Below are 25,826 nucleotides of genomic sequence, written 5' to 3' on the forward strand. Positions count from 1 at the left end.
GATGAGGGGTTTGCCCAGGTAAGCCTCCAGGAAGAAGTTAATTGCAGAAACTCTGATGACTAGATCCAACTCACTGAGAGATAGTGGTGGCCATCTGAAACTCAGCAACACAAAAAAACTTATTCTTGCAGGCCTTCTCATAGGGCAGCTGTAACCAAACAGAGAGAAGCAGGGGTCAGCCCAGGGATACCACCATCGCCATCCCCAGTAGCTTTGCCTCGTGATCTTCTCCTTAGGACACACCTCTTCTTCCTTACACTCTGAGAAGTACAGGTACGAGCAAGTGAAGTCTGATAGGCTGGGGTTGTGCCCATATGGCCAAGAGAGCTGTGACTGTGACATTCCTTGACCTGTAGGGGATAGGGAGTGTGCTTGGTCTTACAACACAGTACACCACGACTCAGGCCTCTGGCCAAGGCAAAAAATGGAGTGACCTTCATGGAATGGTGGGGGTGACTGTCACATTTATATCACGTGAATTAAGCTGCAAGGCTCACAACATACTCCTTTAAACATTTTGGGGAGGAAAACCTAAGTGAATAAAAGCTTCCTTAGTCTTTTTAAGTAGAAACAGAACAGCAGGGGCAGGAATAGGGGATGCTTAATTAAGTATTAACAGGTCAGTCCTGTGAGGTTCTTGTCCCCCGTGGCCAGTCTTCTCTATAGGAAAGGAACTGCATCTCTTTTTTATTATGAGGGAAACATAGCCAGCTCCTTAATAGGAAAATCTCTGTATTTACATCCCTAACACCCAGTGACCACCTCAACAGCTTCTGCAAAGACTTACCATGGCCTGGAGCTGGAATAGGAGCTCAATGCTAGAAAGGAAACCTACTTCCTAGAAAAGGAGATGCAGTTTGCAGAAGTCAAATCTTGGAGCTCTAATCTGGCTGGTTAATAGTTTGAGGCAGGTTTTCTTGTTTGTTTGTTTGTTTGTTTGTTTTTTGTTTTTTAGTTTTACTTTTAATATAGCCAAGTAGCCTGCTTTTTCACCCAACCCCAATGTAAGAGAGCAGGATTAAACCATGTAAGCTCCCAGCTAGACTCATTCTTTGGAAACATCTATGTGCTTAACCCAACATCAAATAACCCCCACCCCCCCACCCAATTTTATTGGCGGAATATTTTTTTTTAATCTCTTTTTTGGACCATCAAAGTAATAATTGATTAAGGTAAGAATCATGAATGATGTTATGTAAGATATAAATACATAATCTCAAAGCATCTCCCCATAAGTATTAATTACAAAGGAACAAATCAAAGGGTGTGCTTCCTGATACTGTGCAACTAGAAGGAAACAACTTCACTTCTGTGATATTCCTGCCAAAAAAATGCATAACCTGAATGTAGTTATGAGGAAATATATTCTACAAAATAACTGGCCTGTTATTTGACTCTTTAAAAATGATAAAGTCATTAAAGACAGAGACAGGCTGAAATACCATTGCAGATTAAAGGAGTCTAAAGATAAGTAATGAGGGATCCCTGGGTGGCACAGCGGTTTGGCGCCTGCCTTTGGCCCAGGGCGCGATCCTGGAGACCCAGGATCGAATCCCACGTCGGGCTCCCGGTGCATGGAGCCTGCTTCTCCCTCTGCCTGTGCCTCTGCCTCTCTCTCTCTCTCTCTCTCTCTCTCTGTGTGTGTGACTATCATAAATAAATTTTTAAAAAAATTTAAAGATAAGTAATGAAAAAATGTAATGAATGATCCTGGACCAGAAAAAAAAAAAAAAAAGTACTCTTTTGCTATACATGACATTAATAGGACAGCTGGTGATATCTGAATAAAGTTTGTACACTACTAGACAGTAACACTTTATCACTGTTAATTTCCTGATTTTGGTCCTTGTACTGTGGTATTGTAAGAGAATGCCCTTATTTTTTAGGAAATATATACTGAATGGGATGCCTGGGTGGCTCAGTGGTTGAGTGTCAGCCTTTGGCTCAGGGTGTGGTTCCAGAGTCCCGGGATCAAGTCCCACCTCAGGCTCCCTGCATGGAGTCTGCTTCTCCCTCTGCCTGTGTCTCTGCCTCTCTCTGTCTGTATCTCTCATGAATAAATAAATAAAATCTTTTTTAAAAAAAGGAAATATATACTTAAGTATTCAGAAGTAAAGAGGTATCATATCTGTGACTTAGTCTCCAAAGGTTGCAAAATATAAGTGTGTGATATGTATATATACACATATGTGTGTCTGTGTGTGTATAATAGCATGAGAAAGAGAATGATAAACAAATATGATAAAATGTCAAAATGGTAACTTTGGGGGAATCTGGATAAAAGATGCATGGGAATTCTTTGGATTATTCTTTAGGTTTTTAGCAAACCAAATATTTCAAAGTAACAAGGTTCTAAAAACCAGAATATATATAGTTAATGATAATCTACTTATTCATGAAATTTTGTTTCATTATTTCTCCTGTTCTGGATCATCTAACTTCCTGTCAATACAAATTCTAAAAACATTTTTACAAAATAAATATACTATTATAAGTTTATCTTTTTAAATTTTTTAAGATTTTTATTTATTTCTTCATGAGAGACAGAGAGAGAGAGAGAGAGAGAGAGAGAGAGAGAGGCAGAGACACAGGCAGAGGGAGAAGCAGGCTCCATGCAGGGAGCCTGACGTGGGACTTGATCCCGGGTCTCCAGGATCACTCCCTGGACCGAAGGCGGCGCTAAACCACTGAGCCACCCGGGCTGCCCCCACTATTTTAAGTTTAAAATAAAATTTCTTGCCAAACATAATTAAGATGATGATCTCTACTCATAGGGAGGCTGATTCTCCCTCTTCCTGAGCAGATGAGCAAACAGTAACCTGATTATGTTACTGTCTTAATTCTATTTGCTATTTGTGACTGATCCATTGGATATTGGCCAAAATTGAGCCAAAGAATTATCCAATTTAATTTATATAGAGGATTGTTGTAAAAATATTAGATACTTGATGGGCCCCTGGGTGGCTCAGTCAGTTAAGTGTCTGCCTTTCGCTCAGGTCATGATCTCGGGGTTCTGGGGTCGAACCCAATGGTGATGCGGGAGGCATCCCTGCTCACTGAGGAGTCTGCTTCTCCTTCTCCTTCTGCCGCTGCCCTCCCTGACCTCACTTGTGCCTGTTCATTCTCTCTCTCTCTCAGAAATAAATAAATAAATAATTTTTAAAAATTAGTCATGAGTGTCCTATGATTACCTGGAAATAATCACCCATGCTACCTGAAGCTTTTCTGTGCCAGTATAAGCTGCTTTTGGCTTCTTCTTTTTCTTTAACTTATTTTTCGAAGTAGGCCACTGGGTGATGAACACCCAGTGTGGGGCTTGAACTCACAACCCTGAGATCAAGAGTCCCATTCTCTACTGAGTAGGCCCAGCCAGGCACCCCTCTTCTTTTTCTTTTTTCTTGAACTCACAACCCTGAGATCAAGAGTCCCATGCTCTACCGAGTAGGCCAGCCAGGCACCCCTTTTTCTTTTTAGAGACTCAGTTCATTCCAGCTGACTGGAATTATTACTTTAAATGCTCATGTTGTCACTTTGATCTTGCTGACTTTTCTATATGCCATAAGACCCTCTAAATGAAGACTGACAGAATGCCATGGGGGCCAGGGCCTAGGTGGGAACCAAATTACCTAAGATATCAAAGAATCAGAAAATCTGACTGTTTATTTTGACCTCTGATTTCCCTTAGTTATCCCTTAGAGAAGTTCCCTTAGAGAAGTTTCTTGTGACATTACCTACCTGTCAGGGCATAGGTTTCATAGGCTAGACATTCAGCCCGAAGGTCATGGTCAAGACCTGGGTAGACAGGTGTACTAAAGGGCATTCTGTCTACAGCACAGAGCAGGTTATCTCCAGTCCAGGCCCCACACAGGACCCCCACTGCACCATCATCAGAGACTCTTGCCAAGTCAAACAACATATTCCTATGCATCATTAAATATATAGCAAGCATGTTTTCTGTGAACATAAAGGAACTAACTTTGCATGTGGTTTGGAGACCAGTAAGACCCTGGGCAAATTAACACCATCTCAGGAACTCAGTTTCCCCATTTGAACAGCAAGAGGCCCAAATACTGTCTGAGCCCGCCCCCCCCCCCCGCAACTTTAACATTCTCTGAAGTTAGAGGAACAGGTGCTTTTTTGGGGTTGGCTCCCAGGAGATTCTCACTTAGTTGAGTCACCTGGAAGATGGTGAAGGGTTCAGTGTAGAAGTCCAAAATAGGGTGGGGATGGTCCCTCTGGCCCTCCAAAGTCTGGAGTTGGTAGCTGACGTTGACACTGATGTTGGAGAAGCGGTCATCCTCACAGAGCTACAGTTACCAAGTAATGCAAGGTTGGAGTAGCATGTTGGGGAGATGAGAAGGAAAATCCTTTCAATTTTGATGTAGTCATAATAAGAAATAAATAATGAAAGTGGTGATTCAGAAGTCATAAGCCTTTTCCAAATAAGCCAACCTGAAGGGAAACTTCAACCAAGCTGCTTTGGGAAAATCTCACTTGATCTGCTATGGCCTCAGGCCTGATAACTCCTGATGGTTCCTATCCCTTTGGAGGGCAAATGGAAGCCACAGAAGGGAAGAATCATGGTCACATTTATGTTTATAAAGATCTTTCTCAAAGCAGCCTGGATATATTAGAAAAGTAAAAAACTGAAGATGAGGAGATTGCATAGGGTGCCATTGGCCATTAAGTGAGCCTTTCAGCCACAGTAGGAGCTTTGAACATCTAAGGAAGGGTAAGTGAGCATGATTCCTGTGTGGAAAATGTAGCTTTTATTTAAGGAAGGCATAGACTTGCTAGAAACTCTTTCTTAATCTAATTAACACTCTGAATAGACATAGGAACAGATGTGCAGGTAGAAGCATAACATATGAGTTTACTGGAATAAATTATTCTCCTAGGTCCTTCAAGGTCCTATCAGGCTCTGAAACCTGACGAATACATTTCCTTTATGTCTCTAGGCACCTTTGTCAGGAATAAACCTTTGTAAATGATAACTTTAGTCTTTATTTCTTTCCCTCATTCAATTTTTCTGATATTTATTTATTAAGGGCACTCAGTCCCACTGCTACTACCAGGTGAGGTGAGATGACATGAGGTAGAGGGATTTGTTACCAAGAAAAATGTCAGCCGTTAGAGCATTTCCCTTTGTGTCTGGCTTCTAGGAAGCTCAGAGGCATAGTTAGTGTTCAATTTCAGTGGATTTCTTTACTGTGCAGTACTATGACAATTAACACCATCTCTCATACCACTATGTCATTTTTGATCTATTAGGATTATTTTAATTGTCTAATTTGTTTTGGGTATGTATCCTTCCTTGTATGCACACTCTTCTGGACTCTCTTCTAAACTCCTTCACTTACCTCTCCCTCTGTGGGAATGAGCAGAAGGGGCTCACAAAGACAGGGCACGCTGTCATTCCACTCTCTAAGGTAGCTCTGACAAATTCTCTTGTCTGAATACTGCAGCCTTTTCCTCTGCTTCACCACATCCACATCCACGGTGAAGTTCAGAAACATCTTTATGGAGCCTAGGAATGAAGATCAGACCTTCCTGATGAGGCTAGGGTGGGTAAGCCCTAGACAGAGGGCCCCTCACCTGCCTGCAGTTCCTTATGAGCCCCTCCTGAGTGGTGTCCCCACCCAGTTCCTTGTGCTGGATTTCTGAGTCTCTTCATTTCAGAAGTATTTTTCTCATGGTCTTCTGGCACCCAGTTAGAGTTGCTCAGTGACCCAGCCCCAAACCCAAAGCAGCACATTCCCAGACCTGTCAGTCTTCCCAAGGGAAGCAGGGCTCAGAGAAGAGGCTTCTATTGAAGGGGAAAAAATGAGGAGGAAGAATAATTCAGAAAATGGAGAGAGAAACCATAGAGTAAAACCTGAGATAGCAGAACTGGATGCACCTTACAAATTACCTGGGCCAACTCCCTTACTGTATAGAATAGACAAGATGGGAGATGGAGACATGGCTGCTTTTTTCTGTGTTCTTTCAGAAACTCAATCCAACAACCTTGATGAAGGGATCCAAATCCCCTCTTCCCAGCAGGGGTCAGATGAATCCCTTCGTAATATGGCTTTAACAGTAGGTCACCTTTCCTGGGGTACTTCCCACTAAAGAGAACCTAATGTCAAAGGAACTAAGCTCTAATAAAGGGATTTCAAGCGCCAGGACTTCATAACACTCCTTGTACCCCTCCCACTGCAGTCCTCTTTCCCTGTCCCTATTGAGGCCAAAATGGAATGATCACGACACTGGAGGTGGTGGGGAGCTAGGCTGCCTGTTACCTGACTCAGTAGCTGTGGTCCTAGAGCTGATTTCAAAACACAAACTTGCATTCACACTGCTGTTGAAGCCAATGGGTAGTGCCTTGGGAGTGAAAGTCATGGACACGTTCAGGTAAACCACAGGTCTTGAGCTAAACAAGACAGCAAAGAGAACTATGAGAAGTGACCGTAAGACAGACTTCAGTGTTCAGCTTATTCATTCATCCAATGAATATTTATTGAACATCTCCAGTATATGAAATGCTGTTCTGCATCTTTGGGATATAGTAGGGGAAAAGACAAGTCGCTTCTCTAGTGGGAAAACAGACAAGAAGCATATAAGAAGAAATAGGAAAATATTATGTACAGATAATGCTATGATAATAATATAGAATAAGGTAATAGAGATTGGAGGCTACTTAGGTTGGGTGATCAGGATGGCCTCACTGATAACATTTGAGATCTGTTAACAAGAGCTAGCTACGTGAAGATGAGGGGAACCTCACTCCAAATGGAAAGCACAGCTAGTGCAAAGGACAGGGTGGCAGCAATGAGCTTGGTTTGTTTGAAGAACACAAACGTCAGCATGACTGGAGCACTGTTAGTGAGACAGAGGGTAGTAATGGGAGATGAGGATGAAGGGATGGGCAGGGCCAGGTCACAGAGAGGGTAGGCCACTGTAGAGAATTTGGGTTCTTTACAGAGGGAGCCATTGAGGGGTTTTAAGCACAGAATAAAGGGATTCTTCTAGCAGCTGTGTGGAGAATGGGGCACAGGGAGTGGGAGGAGGGAAGAATGCCAAGCAGTGGTACAAGTGAGAGATGACAGCATCTTGTAGTGGGGGGTATTTTAGAGACAGAGCTGACAAAATCCTGTTAATGGGGGAGCAGAAGAAGAAATGAAGAACCAAGGATGACTCCTGGGATTTTGTCCTGAACAAATGGTGCTATTTACTGAGCTGGAAAGCCCGGGGAAGGGCAGGTTGGGAGAATGAGTGAATGAGAATATGAGGTCCATTTTTAGACATGTTAACTTTGAGATGCCTGATAGCAACAGCCAAGTCTGGAACTTTGTGGAGGGCACAGGGCAGATAAGTGCTCTGCCAGAGTATTACAGCCATGGGGTTTGATAATTCACTTAGTGATGGAGCACAGACACTCTGAAATTCATATCATCATCAAAAACCATACCAAATACTTCGCTAAGATTCTCTCAATCTTCATAACTCTATAAGGTAGATGTTATTGTTATTCCCATTTACAGATGACAAAATTGGGACTCAGAATACAATAACCTGCCCAAGGGCACATGGTTCATTGAGAGCTGAGTTTCCAACCTGGATGGGCAGATTCCAGAATGCATTGCTCTTAACAACCACATTTACTCCCTCCCATCAATTCCTGGTATCTTCATGAGGGGTCATTGAAGTCAGGGCAACTAGGTGAGGCTGGGACTTAGGACCCTAGATAGCAGGGCAAACCCCTACCGGAGCACAGCTGCCCGGCCCAGAGCACCCACGGTGATGTCAACAAGGCCGTCACCAGTGAAATCTGAGCCACCAGCCACTGATGTGCCAAAGTAGTGGAGTCTTGAAGCCACCGCTGAGGCTTTGATCCGCTGTGGAGAAAGAAACACAAGGCATGGAGGAGGAAAAGGGGAGTCCTTTTGGGTTTTATTCAAATCAGTATGATCATCAATATGATTGAGGGTTCCCACCCCAGGGAGCCCTCAAGTGGGGAAAGAAAAGAGAAGGCGAGATTTCCCAAGGGAAGTAGCATTTGAATGGAGCTCTAAAGGGCAGGTGAGACTTGATATGGGGGCAGTGAGGCAAGCAGGGGTGGGGGGGATAGCAGGGCCATTGGAGGACATAGCTGGGGGCCACTACAGTGGGAACAACAGGGGATTGGGTACAAGGAGGCTTGGTGAGGGGCTGGGCAGTGAGATGGGCCTGTCTAATCAGACACAGGGTAGAAGGTGGAGAGTAGAAGAAGCCATGCCAGCAGTGGTGGGAATGGAGAGAAACAGGAGCCAGGCCAGGGGCAGGATATGGGAGAGAATCATTAGGACAAGCGCGCTAATGAGTGGAAGGGGCCCAGAGGAGGAGCAGGTCTGGGGAAAGAGAATGCTTTGGGTGAGACTGAGATGCCTGGGGGCCCATCCAGTAAAGTGCTCAGGAGGCAGCTGGACATATAGGACTGAAGTTAGGAGAGAAACTGTGGTCTGAGGTGGATAAAAGTGCTCATAAAATACGTAACATGAGAGGCTGGCAATAGAGTCCTGGAAGATGAGAGTTAAGGCATGGAGGGGTTGGGTTGGGGAAGGAGCCAGAGAAGGTCAGAAGGAGAGGAAGGAGAATCTAAGGCAGGTCCATGGTCCGGAATGCCAAAAAAGGGAAATACAGGTGAAAAGATGTTGCCACAACTTCTTACCCCGCTGGAAGTGTCTGGGGTGAGGCCCTGGCCTGTAACCTCCAGGTGACTTCTGTCCTGCACTGGGCATTCCTGACCCCTTGGGACCTGCCTGACACTTAGAACTGGAGCTGACTTGGGGCTCAGGCCATCACTTGTAGGAGAGGTCAGAATCCCAGGCAGTGGCTGAAGAGAGCCCTGCAGGTTACCTGAGAGGGACTGGTAGAAAGGCCATCCTGACGTCCATTGTAGATGTACACACTGCCAAAGCTGGTGTCGTCATCTGCCCCAAAACCCTCCATGGGGGCCCCAATGGCCACATCTGTGAGCTTATCCTGACTGATATCCCCCACTGTTGCCACAGCAAAGCCAAATCGGGCATTAGTGAATCCAGGGTGCCCATTCAGTGTACATGCCAAGGAGAAGGAACCGTTCTGTAAAGCAAAGAGGCAGCTCAGTCCTCAAGAGAGGAGGCAGGGTATGTACCCATGCTACACCAGGAGGCATGCTCATTGGACTTGTTTCTGATCCTCTAGCAGGGAGGCTGAGGCTCAGAAAAGGCAACGGACCTCCCCAACGTTACATAGTGATTGCATGGTAAAGCTGGGATCTTCCTGCCTTGTAGTCAGGACCCAGAGCCCGCCCTCTCTGTTCCCACAGCTAGGGGTACTGGACTGGCAGCTGGGAGGCCTGGGTTCTAGCCTTGGCTCTACCACACACTTGCTATGTAAACTTGAGCAAGTTCTCAATATCATCGAGCCTCAGCTTCCTCATCTGTAAAATGGGAGTGACACAGTTACTGTGAGAAACAAGTGGGATCATAGACAAACATGCTTTGTGAACTGTGCCGCTATCTGAGACGTTATCAACATGAAATGATGGGGTGGGGAAAGTGAGAAAGTGAGGTATGGGAGGAATGGTGATGATGCCCAACTTGACCACCACCCCATCTCTGTCCTTCCATGCAAGGCAGGGTCAGGGCCCTCCCCACCTCCAACAGCTCTGCACCAGGCTGAGCAGCCACAACCTCGGCAAGCTTGCAAAGATGAAGACTCCCACCTGCTCATTCAGATGGTACACATAGACTCTGCCTTCCTCTCCGTGAACGTGGTAAAATGGAGCAGCCACCAGCAAGAAGTCTGTGGTCCCATCCATGTCAACGTCCACAGGGCACAGCTCAGAGCCAAAGTAGGATCCCATCTATGGCCCAGAAGGAACTCAGCTCACAAGGGTGCTGGGGAGGCTTCCTCTGATACCCTTTAGCAAGGCTAGATCCTGCTCCTGCTCTTCCTGGACCATTTAGGTAATTCCAGATCAATTTGTTCACCAGAGTAATAAAGAAGCCTGGATGAGCTTCTTCTATGGATGAGCAGCCATATCCCCCACAATGGGGGAAGCCAGTTGACAATCAGACATACAGAGCACTGCATTTTGCCTGAGTTCTGTCTAGGCTGAGCTGATGACACAGTGTGCCTTGGAGCCTGTCCCATCCCCTCCAGGGCCTCCAGACCCTCCATCTATAATAATGAGGGTGTCCCTCTCCAGCAGGTACCTGCTCTCCTTCCAGCACTGGCACAAAGTTGGTCTCTCTGCTCTCCTTCTGGAGCTCAAACACGGCCCCCCGATGCTTGTACCGTGGTGCCCCAGCCACATAGGAGAGGCCACAGGTCTTGTGCAGCAGGGCCACTGCATAACCTGGGAGGGGGTGGTGGTGGTTGTGGCTGTGACCTCCCATTGGGCCACTCCTTTGACCCCCCAACCCCCACTTTCCCAGCCAGTCCTTCAACGTAGCCTGGGCAGGGGGGCAGATCTGGAGAAACTGTCTTTCTCATCCTTTTGATCAGAGTGCTCCCACTTACCCCCTATGGCTGGTCACATACATATGCCTCACCACACAGAAGTGATGTGCACACTCTCATATATACAGCTTCATTCAAAATGCACTTCTTCACACACATTTACCCTCCACGTTCATCACACATACTGTCTATGAGGACCAAGGAGAAGGGTGAAGTGTCACTCACCACCACTATTAATGGTGAGGCCCTGCCTCCTTAGGTAGCCGCCCAAGGCCACCTGAGCTTCAGTACTGAGAAAGCCCTGTCCTCATCCAGAAGGTCCTAATTCTCAGCCTCAGGGTCCCTAACCAAGGCCTATCCCTCAGTCCTTGTGACCGACCAGAGCTTGCCCTAAGTAGGAAGCCTAATATAGCCTGATGCCCAGCCTCAGTGCCCTGCCCTCACCTAGATAGCTGTACTGTGCAGTCTTGGCATCCGCTGCAGTCTGGTTCAGGAAGCAACCCTGGTGGCTGTGCATGTCGTAGAGCAGTGCGCCCCCTGACCAGTTAAAGGCCCCAACGGCACCGAGCAGCACCTGTCCCTACAGGGAATAAGGGTTGGAGGCCATCTGAGAGGGAGGGACTGGGGCCAGCTGGGTGGGGGGGTTGGGAGGCAGAGGCGGAGGCGGGGCTAGAAATGCAGGAAGAAGGTAAAATGGCAAATACTCAGTTCCTGCCTTGTACCCATGACCCTATCTGGACAACTGTCCGGGGGCACCTGGATGGCTCAGTGGTTGAGTGTCTGCCTTCAGCACAGGTCGTGATTCCAGGGTCCTGGGATCAAGTCCTGCATCAGGCTCCCCGCAGAGACTCTGCTTCTCCCTCTGCCTATGTCTCTGCCTCTCTGTGTTTCTCATGAATAAATACATAAAATCTTTAAAATAAAAAAAAAGGACAACTGTCCCTCCAGTGCCAGTCACCCCCAGGACAGAAATCTGACCTAGGTCCCAGATGGTGAGCATTAAAACAAAGTATGATTGAACAAGACAGAGCTCATCTCCTGTACAGGTTGCTGGGCCCATGCCTAGCACACAAGGAGTAATTTGCTAATCATAATTCCTCCTCCATGCAAGGCTGGTGTTCGTACCATGCCTGTATCTTTTCCCTCTAGTGAGGAAAAATACAAAACTTGGTAGGCAAGTGACCCAAGCCAAAGCCTGTGTTAGCAGGACATGTTAAAGGGGAACTGTTCAATCCTTGAGCACAGAACAAAATGACTCCTGTAATAAATATGGCCATTCCTTCATCTACCTCAAAGGTCCAGATTAGGGCAAGCAAGTACAAGTGTTTTCCTTTCTCCTAAAGGGGATCATCCAGAGGCATCATTATAGGAGGGCAGAGCCCTATAATGCAAGCCAGAGATCCCTGAGTCCCTGGTTGTCACCAGGGCCCCTCCCCTATGGCAAGCCTGCCTGGTGCTAAGCTGTCCACATACCTTATCCAGGATCTGGGCACTGAACCCGACCTGTGCCAGCTGGTAATGGAGGGCCTCTCCAACTGTGCCTAGAAGCCAAGAAGCCCAGTGAGACACTGCTGTGGGCTGAGATGAAGGGAGAAAATAAGTCAGGTAAGGGCCTGGTTTGACCTCACACTCAGAGTGAATGATATTCAGAATAATGGGGCATACACCAGGCTGAGATGGAAACCTGGTTCTGCTTTAGTAGCTACTGGCAGAGTAAGCTTGGGCAGCTTACTCCCTCTTTCTGGGCCCCAGTTTCCTCTTCTGTGAGCTTCTGAGAGTAGGATCCATGCCCCAGTCATCCTTCTATCTCCAGAACCAGAAGGAACTTCTCATCACAGCTTCAGGGAATTCTGGGGAAGTAAGGGGGCTGAGAATACTGTTGCCTTTTTAGAGATGGAATAGCTGAGGCTCAGAGAAGTGGTGGGAGTTGCCCAGAGAGCCATATGGGGATAGGACAGGAGTGAGGCAGGAGTACAGAGCCTGGCCTCCTCCCAGATGCTGAGGGGACTGCCCCTGGAGCCCCCACCTTCCATTTGAATGATAGTCTGCTGCAATTTGCTCAGCAATCCATCCAATGCTGTGTAGTTGGTCACTTTGAAGGCGTATCTGTCATCGGGGTCTGAGGCGATGAGCTTCAGTTCATGGTAGGTCTTATTTTTTTCAAATGCATTTCCCACCTGCAACAGGGGCCCTCGGTCAGTGGGTCAGGACCACGAAATCTGACTGGAACCCAGGCCCCAAGAGCTCTCAGGGCCCAGGGAGAGGGCTGAACCCCTATGCTGGCCTTCAGGGCCCTTTACCATCTGCCTTCATTCCCTGCTCCCTGTTCTCCTGCACACACTCCTTCCTTCTCTCACTAGGCTCATTCTCACATGCTGTGCCTTTTGCCTGCAGAGCCCTTCCCACTTCCCCTGCACTCTAGGCCAGCTACCCCTATTTGTCCTCCAAGACTCAGCTCAGCACCATCTCCTCCAGGGTCCTTCCTTTGGGATTCCTGAGTGTCCACTGCTCTTCCTCCCCATCACTGCTGGGCAAGTGAGCTGTGACCACCATTGGGTAACAAGCCCTCTGTGTGAAGACCCAGTATGGGGTGGGGGAAGTGCAGGACATAGGGACTGGGAGTAGTTGGTGAGTGTCTGTGAATAGAGCAAAGCTTCGGTAAGCTGTTTATAGAAGCCTCTATGAGGAACCCTGGCCCTTCCCAGCCCAGATGGCCCAAAGTCAGGAGGTGTCCCCCACACCTGCCTCTTACCCCAATGGCAAAGCGCTCAACACCTTGCATCTTTGGAGAATTGATGACAGTTGTGAGGTTGAGTGGGTCTCCAAATATGTCACCATCGGTGAGTACCACCATGACCTTGGATGCATTTTTTCTGGAGCCGTGGTTTGGCGTGAAGATGTTGTCTCTAAGTAGGGAACAGTAAATGAAGAGGAGAACTCTGCCAAGGGGATACTGAGCTCTGGGGAAATTTTATTCCCCAGAATATGATCTGTTTTATTCACTGATCTTCCTCCAAATGGGGAAAAAAACCCAAAGAGAGGTGGTGATGACCCCTTTGGCATATAGCAGGCTCAGGTGGAGGGGAGGCTGTGACACACCCTGCCCCTCACCTCCTCCTATAGAAAGGTTCTAGACAGCACTTCAGTCTACTCGTGTGAATAATGAAATTAGTAACGTGGCTAATATCTACATACTACTTATATGCCAAGTACTGTTGTAAGCGTTGTACATATTTTAACCCATTTAATCCTCACAAAAATCCTATAAGACCAATACTATTATTATTCTCATTTTATTTTATTTACTTATTATTTATTTTTGAGAGAGAGAGAGAGAGAGAGAGAGAGGGAGAGAGGGAGGGAGGGAGGGAGGGAGGGAGGGAGAACATGTGTACTCAGGGGTAGAGGCAGAGGGAGAGAGAACCTGAAGCAGACTCCATACTGAGAACAGAGCTTGACACAGGACTCAATCTCAGGACTACAAGTCAGTTGCTCAATCAACTGAGCCACTCACGTGCCCCTATTATTCTCATTTTAAAAGTGAGGCATCTGGGGCACCTGGGTGGTTCAGTCAATTGTTTCAGCTCAGGTCATGATCTTAGGGTTGTGAGATCTAGCTCCACTTGGGCATGGAGCCTTCTTAAGATTCTCTTTCATCCTCTCCCTCTGCCCCTCCTCCACACCCCCACCCCTGCTCCCATATGTGAGCTCTTTCTTTCAAAGTAAAAAAAAAAAAAAAAAAAAGTGGGCAGCCCCGGTGGCTCAGCGGTTTAGCGCTGCCTTCAGCCCAGGGCCTGATCCTGGAGACCCTGGATCGAGTCCCACATCAGGCTCCCTGCATGGAGCCTGCTTCTCCCTCTGCCTGTGTCTCTGCCTGTGTCTCTCTCTGTTTCTCTTGTGAATAAATAAATAAAATCTTAAAAAAAAAAAAAAGTGAGGCAACTGAAGCACAGATAGGCAGGCAACTCACTCAAGGTCTCCCAAGTACAAATTGGAGCTGAGATTGAACCCAGGCAGCCTGGCCACAAAGCCCATACCTGTAAGCACTGTGTTCTACTGCTGCTCACAACAGGAATCTTTAGAAGAATTTTTGGAGGATGTCTTGGGATGTCATTCATCAGCCAGGGCCAGACTGAAAGACCTTGCATTCCCTTGCTAGAACCTCATCCTCTCTTCTTCATAGCTCTGTCTAGCCACCTCTCTGGGCATGATGCCTCAGAATCTCTGGGCAAGGCCATGAGCTGGCATGTAGTAGGTGCTCAGGTAATTCCCACTACCCTCATACTTACAGGACATGCTGCATAGCAGAAGCGGTCTTGGTGACATTCCCAACTTGAGTGATGTTCTGGACTTTTGCGAGGGAGGTCATCACATCCTGGCTGTCCCGAAGATCAAACTCAGTCTGGATCACTTCCCCGTATTGCACTAGGGCAAAGCTACACTGGAGGAGAAGAGCCAAGGTGGGGAGGAAGTTGGCAGAGTTGCCATGCCCAAAGCATCCCCAACCCCTTAGATGGCTTTCCCTGGAAAGAGTGAAAGAATCTATTCATTTCTCCTTGACTCCAGGCAGGAGGAGATGCTAAGGCAGAGGGAAATCTCTAAGCAAGTAGGGATGGAGGAAGCTATGATCTTAATGTTTCCCAGTGAATCATAGAATTCTCCCTAAAACCATGTGTCTGTGTAGTCCCCCTCCCACCCATTTACTATGGGATTGGTGATGTGATTAGCTTTGGCCAATGGGACATTGGGAAATGTGATACAATCAGAACCTTGAAAAGTACATGCATGCACAAGGTCTTGCCCTCTTGGAACATTGCAGCCATGAAAAAGTTGGGCTGGCCTGCTAGAGGCACATGGCCCAGACAAGGCCATCTTAGGTCATCCCATCAAGCAATAGGGTGTCTGCTGCTACAAGAGTAACTCCAGGCAAGACCAACAGAAGAACCACCCAGCTAAGCCCAGCCCAAATAGCTGATCCACAGAACTGTGAGCAAATAATGGTTGTTGTTTTGATGTGGTTTATTCATAGCAATAGAGAATTGATAGACTGTGTGATTCTACCTCTTAGGGAAGCCCACCTCAAAGCACTTCTCATAGAAGTTCCTCATCATGTTGGAGATGAAGTCTTTGGCTCTCTGGAAGTCTGGGGGATCAATGCTTCCTGAGCCATCTAGGATGATGGCAATCTCAGTGCCTGGGCCTAGATAGAGAGCAGGTCAGGAGTGAACATGGAATTTGAGGCAGCAGTGAGGGCAGCATCTACTGCCTTGCAGGGCACACACCCCATTCAAGCCCTAAGAGCTCAGTTCAGGGAGGATGTTGGTAAAGTTCCCAAGAGTGAAGCTTTTGTCTCAGAGGCAAAGAGAGCCAGAGCCTGCTCAGACTCTGACTTGCTGAGTGAGTCACTCCCATTGTTCCTGCTCTTTAGGCCTCAGTTTACCCATCTATAACATGGAGGGGGGCAGAGCTGGGACTGGCTAGGTCTATAGAATCCAGCCACTATTCCCCATCTTCCAGACCTGGCACACCTCACTCCTGGAGGTCGCCAGCCTAAGGGTCAGCTCTGACAGCCTCTGGTAGCAACCCAGATCTGCCTCTTCTTACCAGCAGCCTCTTCCTCCTCCTCCTCCTCCACTTCCTCCTTTGTCTTCAGAGCCCGACGCCACCTGGCTGTCTTCTCTATGCTGCCTTTCTTGTTTCTGTAGCAGTCTCTGCCATCCACATGTGCATTGGGATCCAGATTTTCTTTAAAAGACACACGTGGAAGAACTCAAGAGTCAGCCCCCTTGTTCACCTCCCAGTAGACCCACACTTAGCTCTGCCCTGATTCCCTTCACAGGGACCTAGGCTTGCCTTGCCCTCTCCAGGCCTCTGTGTCCCTCTACATCTCCCATGAGTCTTCTTAGAGACCCAAGGAAATCTTTTCAGGATGTCCAACCCTTACCAAGGTTGGAGAAGTGGACCTGGGTGTGGTTTTGGAAGTTGTTGGATAGTAGGCTGCAGGTCCCTGTGAGTTCCGAAATGAGGCTGTGGGGCTGTGGGGCCAGCACTTGAATGCAGATCTAGGGGAGAAGGAGAGAAAGGGAGAGGAAAGCCTAGGTCACCTCCAGCACAGCCCCCTAAACACAGCCACACCATCACTCCTATGCCAGAATCAAGGGCATCAACCAGGCAGAGGATGTAGGAATAGCAGGTGTAGGGTCATGCTGGGGTCAAAGTTTAAGGTTAAGCACCTGGGTCAGTATGCTGCATCACATGGAGTACCCAGGTCAGAGCCTTGGTCAGCCCTGGGGCTGGTACAGGGGAGATAGCTGGGCTCTGCCCTGAGAATATGCCAGTCAGACTTGTATCAACACTGGTCAACTATCAACCACAGGGTTAGTGCCATCCTCACTAGAACCCCTCCATTGTCCCACCTTATGCACACTCACCAAAACACTGCCGTGGTTCTGAACAACTGTCACTCCCCGGTGCCTCCCCATTGGGATGGGGACAGTCTCTGAAACAGTTAAGGCCAGGTAAGAAGGGAGGGATGCTGGGGGGCAACCCTACAGCCAAGATCAGATGTCACAGGGCCACCTTGGTCAGGGCCCCATAAAGAACTGTTGGCCACTCAGAACAGCCTCTAGAGGCTAGCTGAAAGCTTGGGCCTTCAAGCACAGGCCTGGACATGCTCAGGGTAAAGTGCCTATTCCTCAGATTTATTCACTGACTCATTCCAACAAATGCCCTGTGATGTCTGCTCTTATGCCAGTTGGTGATAGGGATCTAGAAGTAACTAAGACATTTTCTTATAGGGGCTCCCAGTCTGGAGGGGCAGGAGGGTAGAGAAGCACTAGCTGGTGGGTGTGTGCAGCACCAGGGAGGTGTGCAAGATGCTAAAGGACTGGCTATATGGATTGATGAACTCTCCATTCTCAAAGTTCTGTCTCTGGAAAATCTTACTGGCTCCCAAGACCCCAGGGTGAAAGTGTAGCTTGCTCCTTTCCCTCTACACCATGGGTCTCAGGAGATTCATTTTTGATCCACAGGATCACCCAGTTTCCCTGCCAGCCTACATTCAATTTCTGAAGCAGAGACTGAGATTGTTCAACATTGTGTCTCTCACAGAGACAAGGACTCTAACACACACAGTCAAGGGTTAATTAGCAAATGCAGGCCTTGAGTTGGATTGGGTGGGATGGGTAGAGTTGGTTAATGAGTAAATGAGGTCCACTCATTTGTTCATTTATTCATTCAAACAGCATTTATTGAGTGTCTCATATATGCCAGTTCTCATGCTAGATGCTAGGATGGCCATAGGCTGGAAGGAGTAGGGTTGAATTCTATTGGGGTGTGATGAGTTGGGACAGGGTAGGTTTTATTTTATTTTTTTTAATTAATTTATTTATTTATGATAGTCACACACACACACACAGAGAGAGAGAGAGAGAGAGAGAGGCAGAGACACAGGCAGAGGGAGAAGCAGGCTCGATGCACCGGGAGCCCAATGTGGGATTCAATCCCAGGTCTCCAGAATCGCGCCCTGGGCCAAAGGCAGGCACCAAACCACTGCGCCACCCAGGGATCCCCAGGGTAGGTTTTAGAATCAGATAGAGCTGGGTTTGCCAGCTGTAGTGCTGCCAATTCTAGACGCGTGACCCTGGCTATATTGGCAATCAAAGCACTTCTCTGAACTATAGCTTCCTCTTTTATAAAATGGCATGATTTTGAGGATTAAAAGTGAACAAAGTACTTACCAGAGTGCCAGGCACATGGTGAGCACTCAATAAATCTTAAGTATCATTTTTGTTAGGACTGGATATGGAAAGGTGGGCTGGGGATTAGGGTTGGGTTGGGATGGGATGGGACAGGACTGAGCATCAGGATAGAAGGCCTGCTGTGGATGGTGGTGGAATCTAGGGTGGAGGGACCAGAGTAGGTTCAGATGGCTTGGGCCAGATAAGTGAGATTCCTTGGAAGGAGTTCCTGGGAGCATTCCCTGGAGCTGAGGTAGACTTACCTACTGGTTTGCAATGTAACTTATCCTGGAGGAGGGAACAACGATGCAGGACACCTGCTTTCCCCTTGGTTTGAGGGCTGGTGACCAGGAGCCTGAGTTGGGAAGGTAGACAGCAAAGTTGAGCTGGCCAGTGATTCCCTTCTCCTTTCTGCCTGCTCAAGACCCCAGGCTTACAGGCTCCCTATCTGGAAAACTAATGCAGGAGGTCTAGACCTGGGGTAGGCAGGCAGACTCTGGTTTTTTGTTTTTTGTTTTTGTTTTTTTAAGATTTTATTTATTTGAGAGAGAGTGAGAGAGAGAGAGCATGAGCAGAGGGTGGGGAAGGGGCAGAGGGAAAAGGAGAAGCAGATTCCCTGCTGAGCAGGAAGGTCCATGCTTGGCTCATTGTGGGGCTGGAAGCGGGCTGGATGTGGGGCTCCATCCCAGGACTCCGAGGTCATGACCTGAGCCAAAGGCAGATGCTTAACCGACTGAGCCACCCAGGCACCCCGGCAGACTCTGTATTATGAGGAAGGCATTTGCTCAGCATTTACCTTTATACAGCTCCAGTTGAGAAACAGTTAAATGTGTCTGCTCTCTGACTGCTCACCCACCCTGATAGAAATGGGGGTGGAACTGATGGTAAATAAAGACTCTCTGCTCTTTGGGGCAAGGGGCATAGGTACCAGAAAGCCATCAGCAGGACAGCTGGATCTGTTGTGGGCAGTGCTGGCTTCCTAGTGGCTGCCAGGGGAACTACCCCGCCTAGCCTTAGTGATAGTACTTCCTGAAGAAATCATGTTGATGCTCCTATCCTATGGGCCAGTCAGAAATGGAGATTTGAGGGACACCTGGGTTAAAAAAGGGATCCCTGGGTGGCTCAGTGGTTTAGCGCCTGCCTTTGGCCCAGGGCATGATCCTGGAGTCCCTGGATCGAGTCCCAAATTGGGCTCCCTGTATGGAGCCTGCTTCTCCCTCTGCCTGTGTCTCTGCCTCTCTCTCTATCTCTCTCTCTCTGTCTCTCATGAGTAAATAAATAAATCTTTAAATAGAAAGAAAAGAAAAGAAAAGAAAAGAAAAGAAAAGAAAAGAAAAGAAAGAAAGAAAGAAAGAAAATAAATAAAAAAATAAAAAAAAGAAAGAAAGAGAGAGAAAGAGAGAGAAATGGAGATTTGAAGAGTGACACTCACAAGCCTCATTAAGCCTCAGCCACATTAAGAAAGCCTCTAGAGATATGATTCTCAATGGTAAACTTCGCCCCTCAACCCAAGTCAAGGGAGATAGCAGAGTCCAATGTCAGCATAAGCATTCCCTTTATCTACACTCTCCAGGGAGAACTTGTCTGCCTTAAGACAAGGTGTGAGCTCCCCATCCTAGGGGTTGGGTTGTGAGTAGTGGGTACTGAGGAAGGGGCCCTGAGACTGGGCTTGGTACTGTGAACCACATCTTTGTGCTGAGGGCAGTAGGAAGCCATGGAGGACTTTATAATGGGGTTAGTCTGTACTTTCAAAAGATTATGATGCCGCTATGGTGGGTTGGGCAGCAGGAATGAGGTACCATCTCCATTTGCTTGCTTCCTATAACTCTATTAGAATTATGAAATAGATCATTTACTTATATCCATGGATTAAGGATAATAATAAGGTCTATGCCCGTGTACAGGCCCCCAGCCCCAGCTTAACCCATTCCAAGCTGAATTCCACCCTCTGATACGGCTGCTGTCAAGGTCAGCAGTGGTCCCCACACTGCCAAATCTAATGGACACCTCTCTGTCCTCATGTTCTTCAACCTCTCAGCAGCCCTGGACATGTAACCATCTCCTCCTTGAAATACTTTCTTCTTGATTTCCCTACCTCTCTCAATACTCCTTCTCAGACTCTTTTGTTGGCTTCTTCAATGTCTAACTTTAAATGTTGCTGAAGCCTTGAGGCTTTGGTCCTTGTTTTCCTCACCAGCACATTCTCCCTAGTGATCCCCTCTAATCCCATGGCTTCAACCTGTAACTGCTGAAATTCTGTGGCCCTAGGATCCTTCCACCAAAAGTCAGACCAGCACAGTTGTTAGGAAATAGATTAACATACCACTCCTAGATGTCCATGTTCTAATCCCCAGAACCTGTGAATATGCTACTTTTTTACAGCCAAAGGATTCTGTAGATTTGATTATATTAAGGGTCTTGAAATAAAGGAAATTACCCTGGATTATCTAGGTGAACCCAATGTAATTACAAGAGTCCTTATAAGAGGAAGGCAAGAGGGTCAGAGTCAGAGAAAGATTTGAAAATGATATACTGCTGATTTTAAAGATGGAGGAAGAGGACAAAAGCCATGGAATGTGGTTAACCTTTAGAAACTGAAAAAGGTGAGGAAACAGATTCTCCCCTTGAGCCACCAGAAGGAACACAGCCCTGCTAACACACCTTGATATTAGCCTATTCGGACCCATTTTGGACTTCTGGATTCCAGAACTGTGAGATAATAAATTTGTGTTGTTTTAAGCCACTAAGTTCTGTGGTTGTTACAGCAGCAACAGGAAAGAAGTACAATGCGTAACTGCGCCCCCGTCTAATAGGCATCTTAAACTTGAGATTGTCCAAACAGAACTTGAGGTCTTGTCTCCCCAAGCCTATGCTTTTCCCTCTTCCCCAAGGCAACTGATGGTAGCCTGAAGCCTGGATGCATCTGTGCTTCATCTTTTTACTCATCCCTGTATCAAGTCCATCAGGAAACCCTGTGGGTTCTTCCTCCAGATTATATCTACAGAGCATCTCTTCTCTCCATTTCCTCATCACCATCCTGGCCACCAGTATCTTGCCTGGTCTGTGGTAATAGCCCTCCTAACTGGTAGTGGTTTTGTGTTTTTGTTTTTCTTTTCTTTTTTTTTTTTTTTTCAATTTACCCTTGTAGTTTGCACTGCATCACTCCCCTACTTCAATAGTCTCCATGTGCTTAGAAAAATAATCCATATTCCTTGATGTACCCCACAGGGCCTTGTTGGTCTAGCCCCTCCCTGCCTCTGAGACCCCTTCTTCCCATTCCTTTACTCTCCAAGCTCCAACTCCATACTGGCTGGCTTCTGTTCCTTGACAGCCCCAGTTCTTGCTTGCCTCAAGCCCTCTGCCTTCCTGTGCCCTTTGCCCAAAAGCTCTGCCTTTCACTCCCCGAGGCTAGCTCATTTTCATCTCCTTGCCTTGCTGAACTGTCATAAATGTAAACTCCTCATAAATGTTTTCTCCAGCCAGCCTCACCTCACAATGCAGCTACTCTGTTTCGTGTCTTCCTGTTTTATTTCCTTCTCAGAACTTGTTATGTCTGATAGTACCCTCTTTACTTGCTTATGTGCTTATGTGCTTATTATCTGTCTCCCTGTCTAGACTGACTGTAAGTTCCTCAAGGATCATGTCTAATCTTGTTCATCATGTTACTTCCAGAGCATGGAGGATTGCCTGGCACAGAGCTGAAGCTTGATAAATATGGTTGTGTTGACTGAATGAGAACCCTGGCAGCAGGTAAGGGGGCTAAAGTAGGGTAGGGCTGAAGAGCAGAGGGGCAGTTCTGTGGGCCTTGGACCCAAGCTCCTGAAATAGGTCACTTGCTCAGAAACCCTGCCTCTGCCCCAGACTCCTCCCCAGCCTGAGCCTCAGCCCTCAGTCTAGCACTTCCCTTTCTCCCATAAAGGTAGGCTCAGAACTAGTGTCCACTCCAGACAGTGTTTTGGTGGGGTAGGTCCAGGCCTGGAATAGCTTTGACTCTCCTTCCTCCTTCAGGCCATTGTCTGAGCTATTTCATTCCCACCTCCTTTTCCTTCCAACACTCATCCTAAACACCAAGTCCTCAAGAAGTCTTCCCAAAAGGAGAACTTGACCCCCTCTAAGACCTCCAGGTAGCCCTGACTACTGGAACCTACCCCCATCCTCACCTAGACTGCGAGTTCTCAGAAGACTATCATGTACAGCTGTCCAAGCTGTGCACTGCAGAACCCAAGGTTGCCATTCATATCATAGTCATGCAGTGCTGTGGCCTGGGATCCAATCTGAGCTGCCTCTGTTACCCTCCCATTTTACTCCCCATGGTGGGTAGTCTCTTAATCTCCAGGTTTGTTGACTGAATGACTGACTATCAATAACCAAATCCACCATCAGCTGACAGCCCCAGGGACCCTACTATACCCTGTACTAGAAACAGTCCATCTCCTGCCTTCACTTACCTCTAACCTGTCTCCATTCTGAGTCTAATCCCATACCTCCCAGGGTAAAGCCTTCCTTTTTTTCCCCCCAAGTTTTTTTTTTTTTTTTAAGATTTGATTTATTTATTCATGAGAGACACCCAGAGAGAGGCAGAGACACAGGCAGAGGGAGAAGCAGGCTCCCTGCGGGGATCCCGGTGTGGGACTCCGGAATCATGCCCTGAGCCCAAGGCAGACCTCAACCACTAAGCCACGTCCCTTCCCCCAACTTTTGTCATAGTTTTTTAAATTTTTATTTTAGTTTGCATTTTTATTGAAGTATAATTAACACACAATGTTATATTAGTTTCAGGTGTAGAAAGCTTTCTTTATGTTCCACTCACTTCACCTTGTAGCAACCAAACCCATGATGCTGCCAGCCCTGGCTGTTCTATTTTAGGGAGAAACAGCACAAGGGAGTGAGAGGGACACATCAGCCTTTCACAGGGAGCCTAGCCTGTTCTGCTTGCTGTGGCTCTGGGGCAGCCAGCAGTGTATTTCCTGCCCAGCATGGAAGGACTGCTGTAGTCTTAGGCTTTACCATTTATGGCAAAGAACCCAGAAGTTCCTCCCACCACATCCTCCCATGAGTCTCCTCTGCTTCAGCAGGTGTTCAGGGAGGTGTTCATGAGCCCAGCTCATGAAAGTCATAGCCTCCTGCTCCAGGGGCTTCAAACTCCTCTCATCTACCATGTCCTTTCAGCTTGGCCTCTGAAGCACGGGGCTGGGAGCTAGAGAGGGTCTGCTGGGGTCCTGGTGGGAGGGGAGTTGGCAAGAGATGGTCACAAATAACTGGGACTGACACCTGGCTTTCACAAATGTGTAGACCAACCAGAACACTCATGCTTTTCAAGTTTGGGAAACTGAAGGTCAGCCCAGTGCATAAATCATGACCTAGCAATCCCATTGCTAGGCACATGGCTGATAAAAGGAAGTAACCTGCCCATCGAAAGAAAGTGCACAGCAGTATAATTTGTCCAAGGAGGGATGCCTGGGTGGCTCAGCGGTTGAGTGTCTGTCTGCCTTTGGCTCAGGGCATGATCCTGGAGTCCTGGGATCAAGTCCCACATCTGGCTCCTCATGGTGCCTGCTTCTCCCTCTGCCTATGTCTCTGCCTCTCTCTGTGTCTCTCATGAATAAATAAATAAAATCTTTAAAAAAAATTGTCCAAGGAAACTACCCAAATGCCCATCATCAGCACTGTTCACACAATGGAAGACTACAGCAATGAGAATAAGTACCATTGTCTCAGGCAAGACCATATTCAAAATTCACAGACTGCATATTGAGGGAGAGGAGCCTGACATAACAGACCATACAACGGCATGCCTCGTTTATAAGTTCAAGAACAGACAAAACTAATCCAGGGAGATGGAGACCAGAGCATTGATTAACTCTTGGCAGAGGATGTGCCAGGATGGGAGCAGGCTAGAGGGGCTTAGGTGAGGCTGGTAATGTTCTGTTTCTTCATGTGGATGCTGCTTACATAGGTGGTTCACTTTGTGAACATTCACTGAGCTACATGCTTATAATGGGTGCATTTTTCTGTGTGGCAAATATCCATAAAATTTTACCAAAACAAAAAAACACAACAAACACCCACCTTTAATTCATCTTCCTGCAGCCAAAAACTTGCTAACAAACTTCTCACCACCCCTTCCTGCTTCAAACCTTTCTGGCTCCTAAAACCCTTGGTGCCTGGGTAACAAGGCACTACCCACCTCTCCCAGCCTATTGCTCATTACATTCAGCTTCAACCACCTGACATTTTCTGTTCCTTTACTTTGCTCAGAATAGCTTCCAGGCTTCTGATCACATTGCTCTCGGCTGGGTTATTCCCCTCCCTTGCCTTCTCACGCTAATTCCTACTCATCTCCTTAGTCCCAGTGTTGATGCACACCCTGTGGCTTAAGGATACACCAGCCTCTATGTCTCCCTAGACATCCCCACCAAAGCAGTTGTCACTTCTCTTGTCATTACCTGCCTTGTCTGTCTCCTTCCTGAGTCAGGGAGTTACAAGAGGGCAAGGACTGTGCCTCCCCTTCACTATCTTATCTCCATACTTTGCCTGTCATTGAGTAGATGCTCCATAAATAGTTGCTGAATATATGAGTGAATGAACAAACTGGCCCTGCCCTCCCCACTTCCATGGTCACCAGCCTCTTCACTGTACAATGAGGGTCCAAGCCTCCTTGGCTGGTAGGGTCATGGCCCAAGTCCAAGGGCTAGAAGGCTGCCTCAGGAGCTGCTACTGCCCACTCATCCTCCACCAAATACAGCTTCTGCTATGCTCAAGTTGGGAAGATGGGGAGCTCTGCTCAGACAGAAACCTTCAGAGCCTCATTCGGCTCTGCCCCAAAGCCCATCTGGATACTGGGCTCATGGCTCATGCATGCAGAGTAAGAAGGAAACCCTTGATTATTGACTAGAAGCAAAGCAGCAAGGATAGGCAGGGGGACTGGCCTGAGGCAGGGCATGAGCATGGCTGGGTCACAGAATGAGCACAGAGAAAGCCATATGACCATTATGAACAAAAAAGGAAAGGAAAAATCGCTCTAGATTAAAAAAGAATAAAGAGACACAATATACGACACATGGATCCTGGCTTCAAAACAAAGCAGCTCTAAAAGTCATTTTAGGGACGCCTGGGTAGCTCAGCGGTTGAGCGTCTGCCTTTGGCTCTGGGCGTGATCCCAGGTTCCAGGATTGAGTTCCACATCAAGCTCCCTGCATGGAGCCTGCTTCTCCCTCTGCCTGTGTCTCTGCCTCTCTCTCTCTCTCTCTCTCTCTCTCTCTGTTTCTCATGAATAAATAAATAAAATCTTAAAAAAAAAGTCATTTTGGTGACAATAGGGGACAAAATTAAAGATATATTTCTATATTAGTATATCCCTACTACCACCATCTGACAAAATACATATTTTGCTTGCTTGCTCATTGTCTATCTACCCTGAGCATAAGAATTTTTATCTACTTTGCTCATTGCTATATCTTAGGGCCTGGCACATAGTAGGTGCTGCACATAAATGTCTGTTGAGTAAATAACCATTGTATATATAATTCTACAGCTGTCTTTTTTCACCTTATGTTTCAGGAATGATTCAAGTTAATAACCACTGTGCTCATTTCATTTACTTGACCTGTTTCTAAGAGC

General features: G+C 47.3%; 1 protein-coding gene across 3 annotated transcripts in view; it reads right to left on the minus strand.

The window, feature by feature from the left end:
* Positions 1-25,826, minus strand: part of ITGAE (integrin subunit alpha E) — a 64,976-nt gene that overhangs the window by 19,591 nt on the left and 19,559 nt on the right. For all 3 annotated transcript variants that reach the window (XM_038548564.1, XM_038548566.1, XM_038548565.1), the window contains exons 3-20: positions 18,470-18,561; positions 16,899-16,966; positions 16,412-16,529; positions 16,072-16,212; positions 15,546-15,667; positions 14,757-14,908; positions 13,220-13,373; positions 12,494-12,644; positions 11,941-12,008; positions 10,912-11,047; positions 10,221-10,363; positions 9,728-9,868; positions 8,878-9,102; positions 7,747-7,877; positions 6,282-6,412; positions 5,361-5,527; positions 4,179-4,307; positions 75-148 (exon numbers count right to left, since the gene is read on the minus strand). In XM_038548564.1, the coding sequence (XP_038404492.1) occupies positions 75-148; positions 4,179-4,307; positions 5,361-5,527; positions 6,282-6,412; positions 7,747-7,877; positions 8,878-9,102; positions 9,728-9,868; positions 10,221-10,363; positions 10,912-11,047; positions 11,941-12,008; positions 12,494-12,644; positions 13,220-13,373; positions 14,757-14,908; positions 15,546-15,667; positions 16,072-16,212; positions 16,412-16,529; positions 16,899-16,966; positions 18,470-18,561 (2,343 nt within the window). The remainder of the gene's footprint in view (positions 1-74; positions 149-4,178; positions 4,308-5,360; positions 5,528-6,281; positions 6,413-7,746; positions 7,878-8,877; positions 9,103-9,727; positions 9,869-10,220; positions 10,364-10,911; positions 11,048-11,940; positions 12,009-12,493; positions 12,645-13,219; positions 13,374-14,756; positions 14,909-15,545; positions 15,668-16,071; positions 16,213-16,411; positions 16,530-16,898; positions 16,967-18,469; positions 18,562-25,826) is intronic.

Source organism: Canis lupus, chromosome 9 (genome assembly GCF_011100685.1).
Source record: "Canis lupus familiaris isolate Mischka breed German Shepherd chromosome 9, alternate assembly UU_Cfam_GSD_1.0, whole genome shotgun sequence".
NCBI lineage: Eukaryota > Metazoa > Chordata > Mammalia > Carnivora > Canidae > Canis > Canis lupus.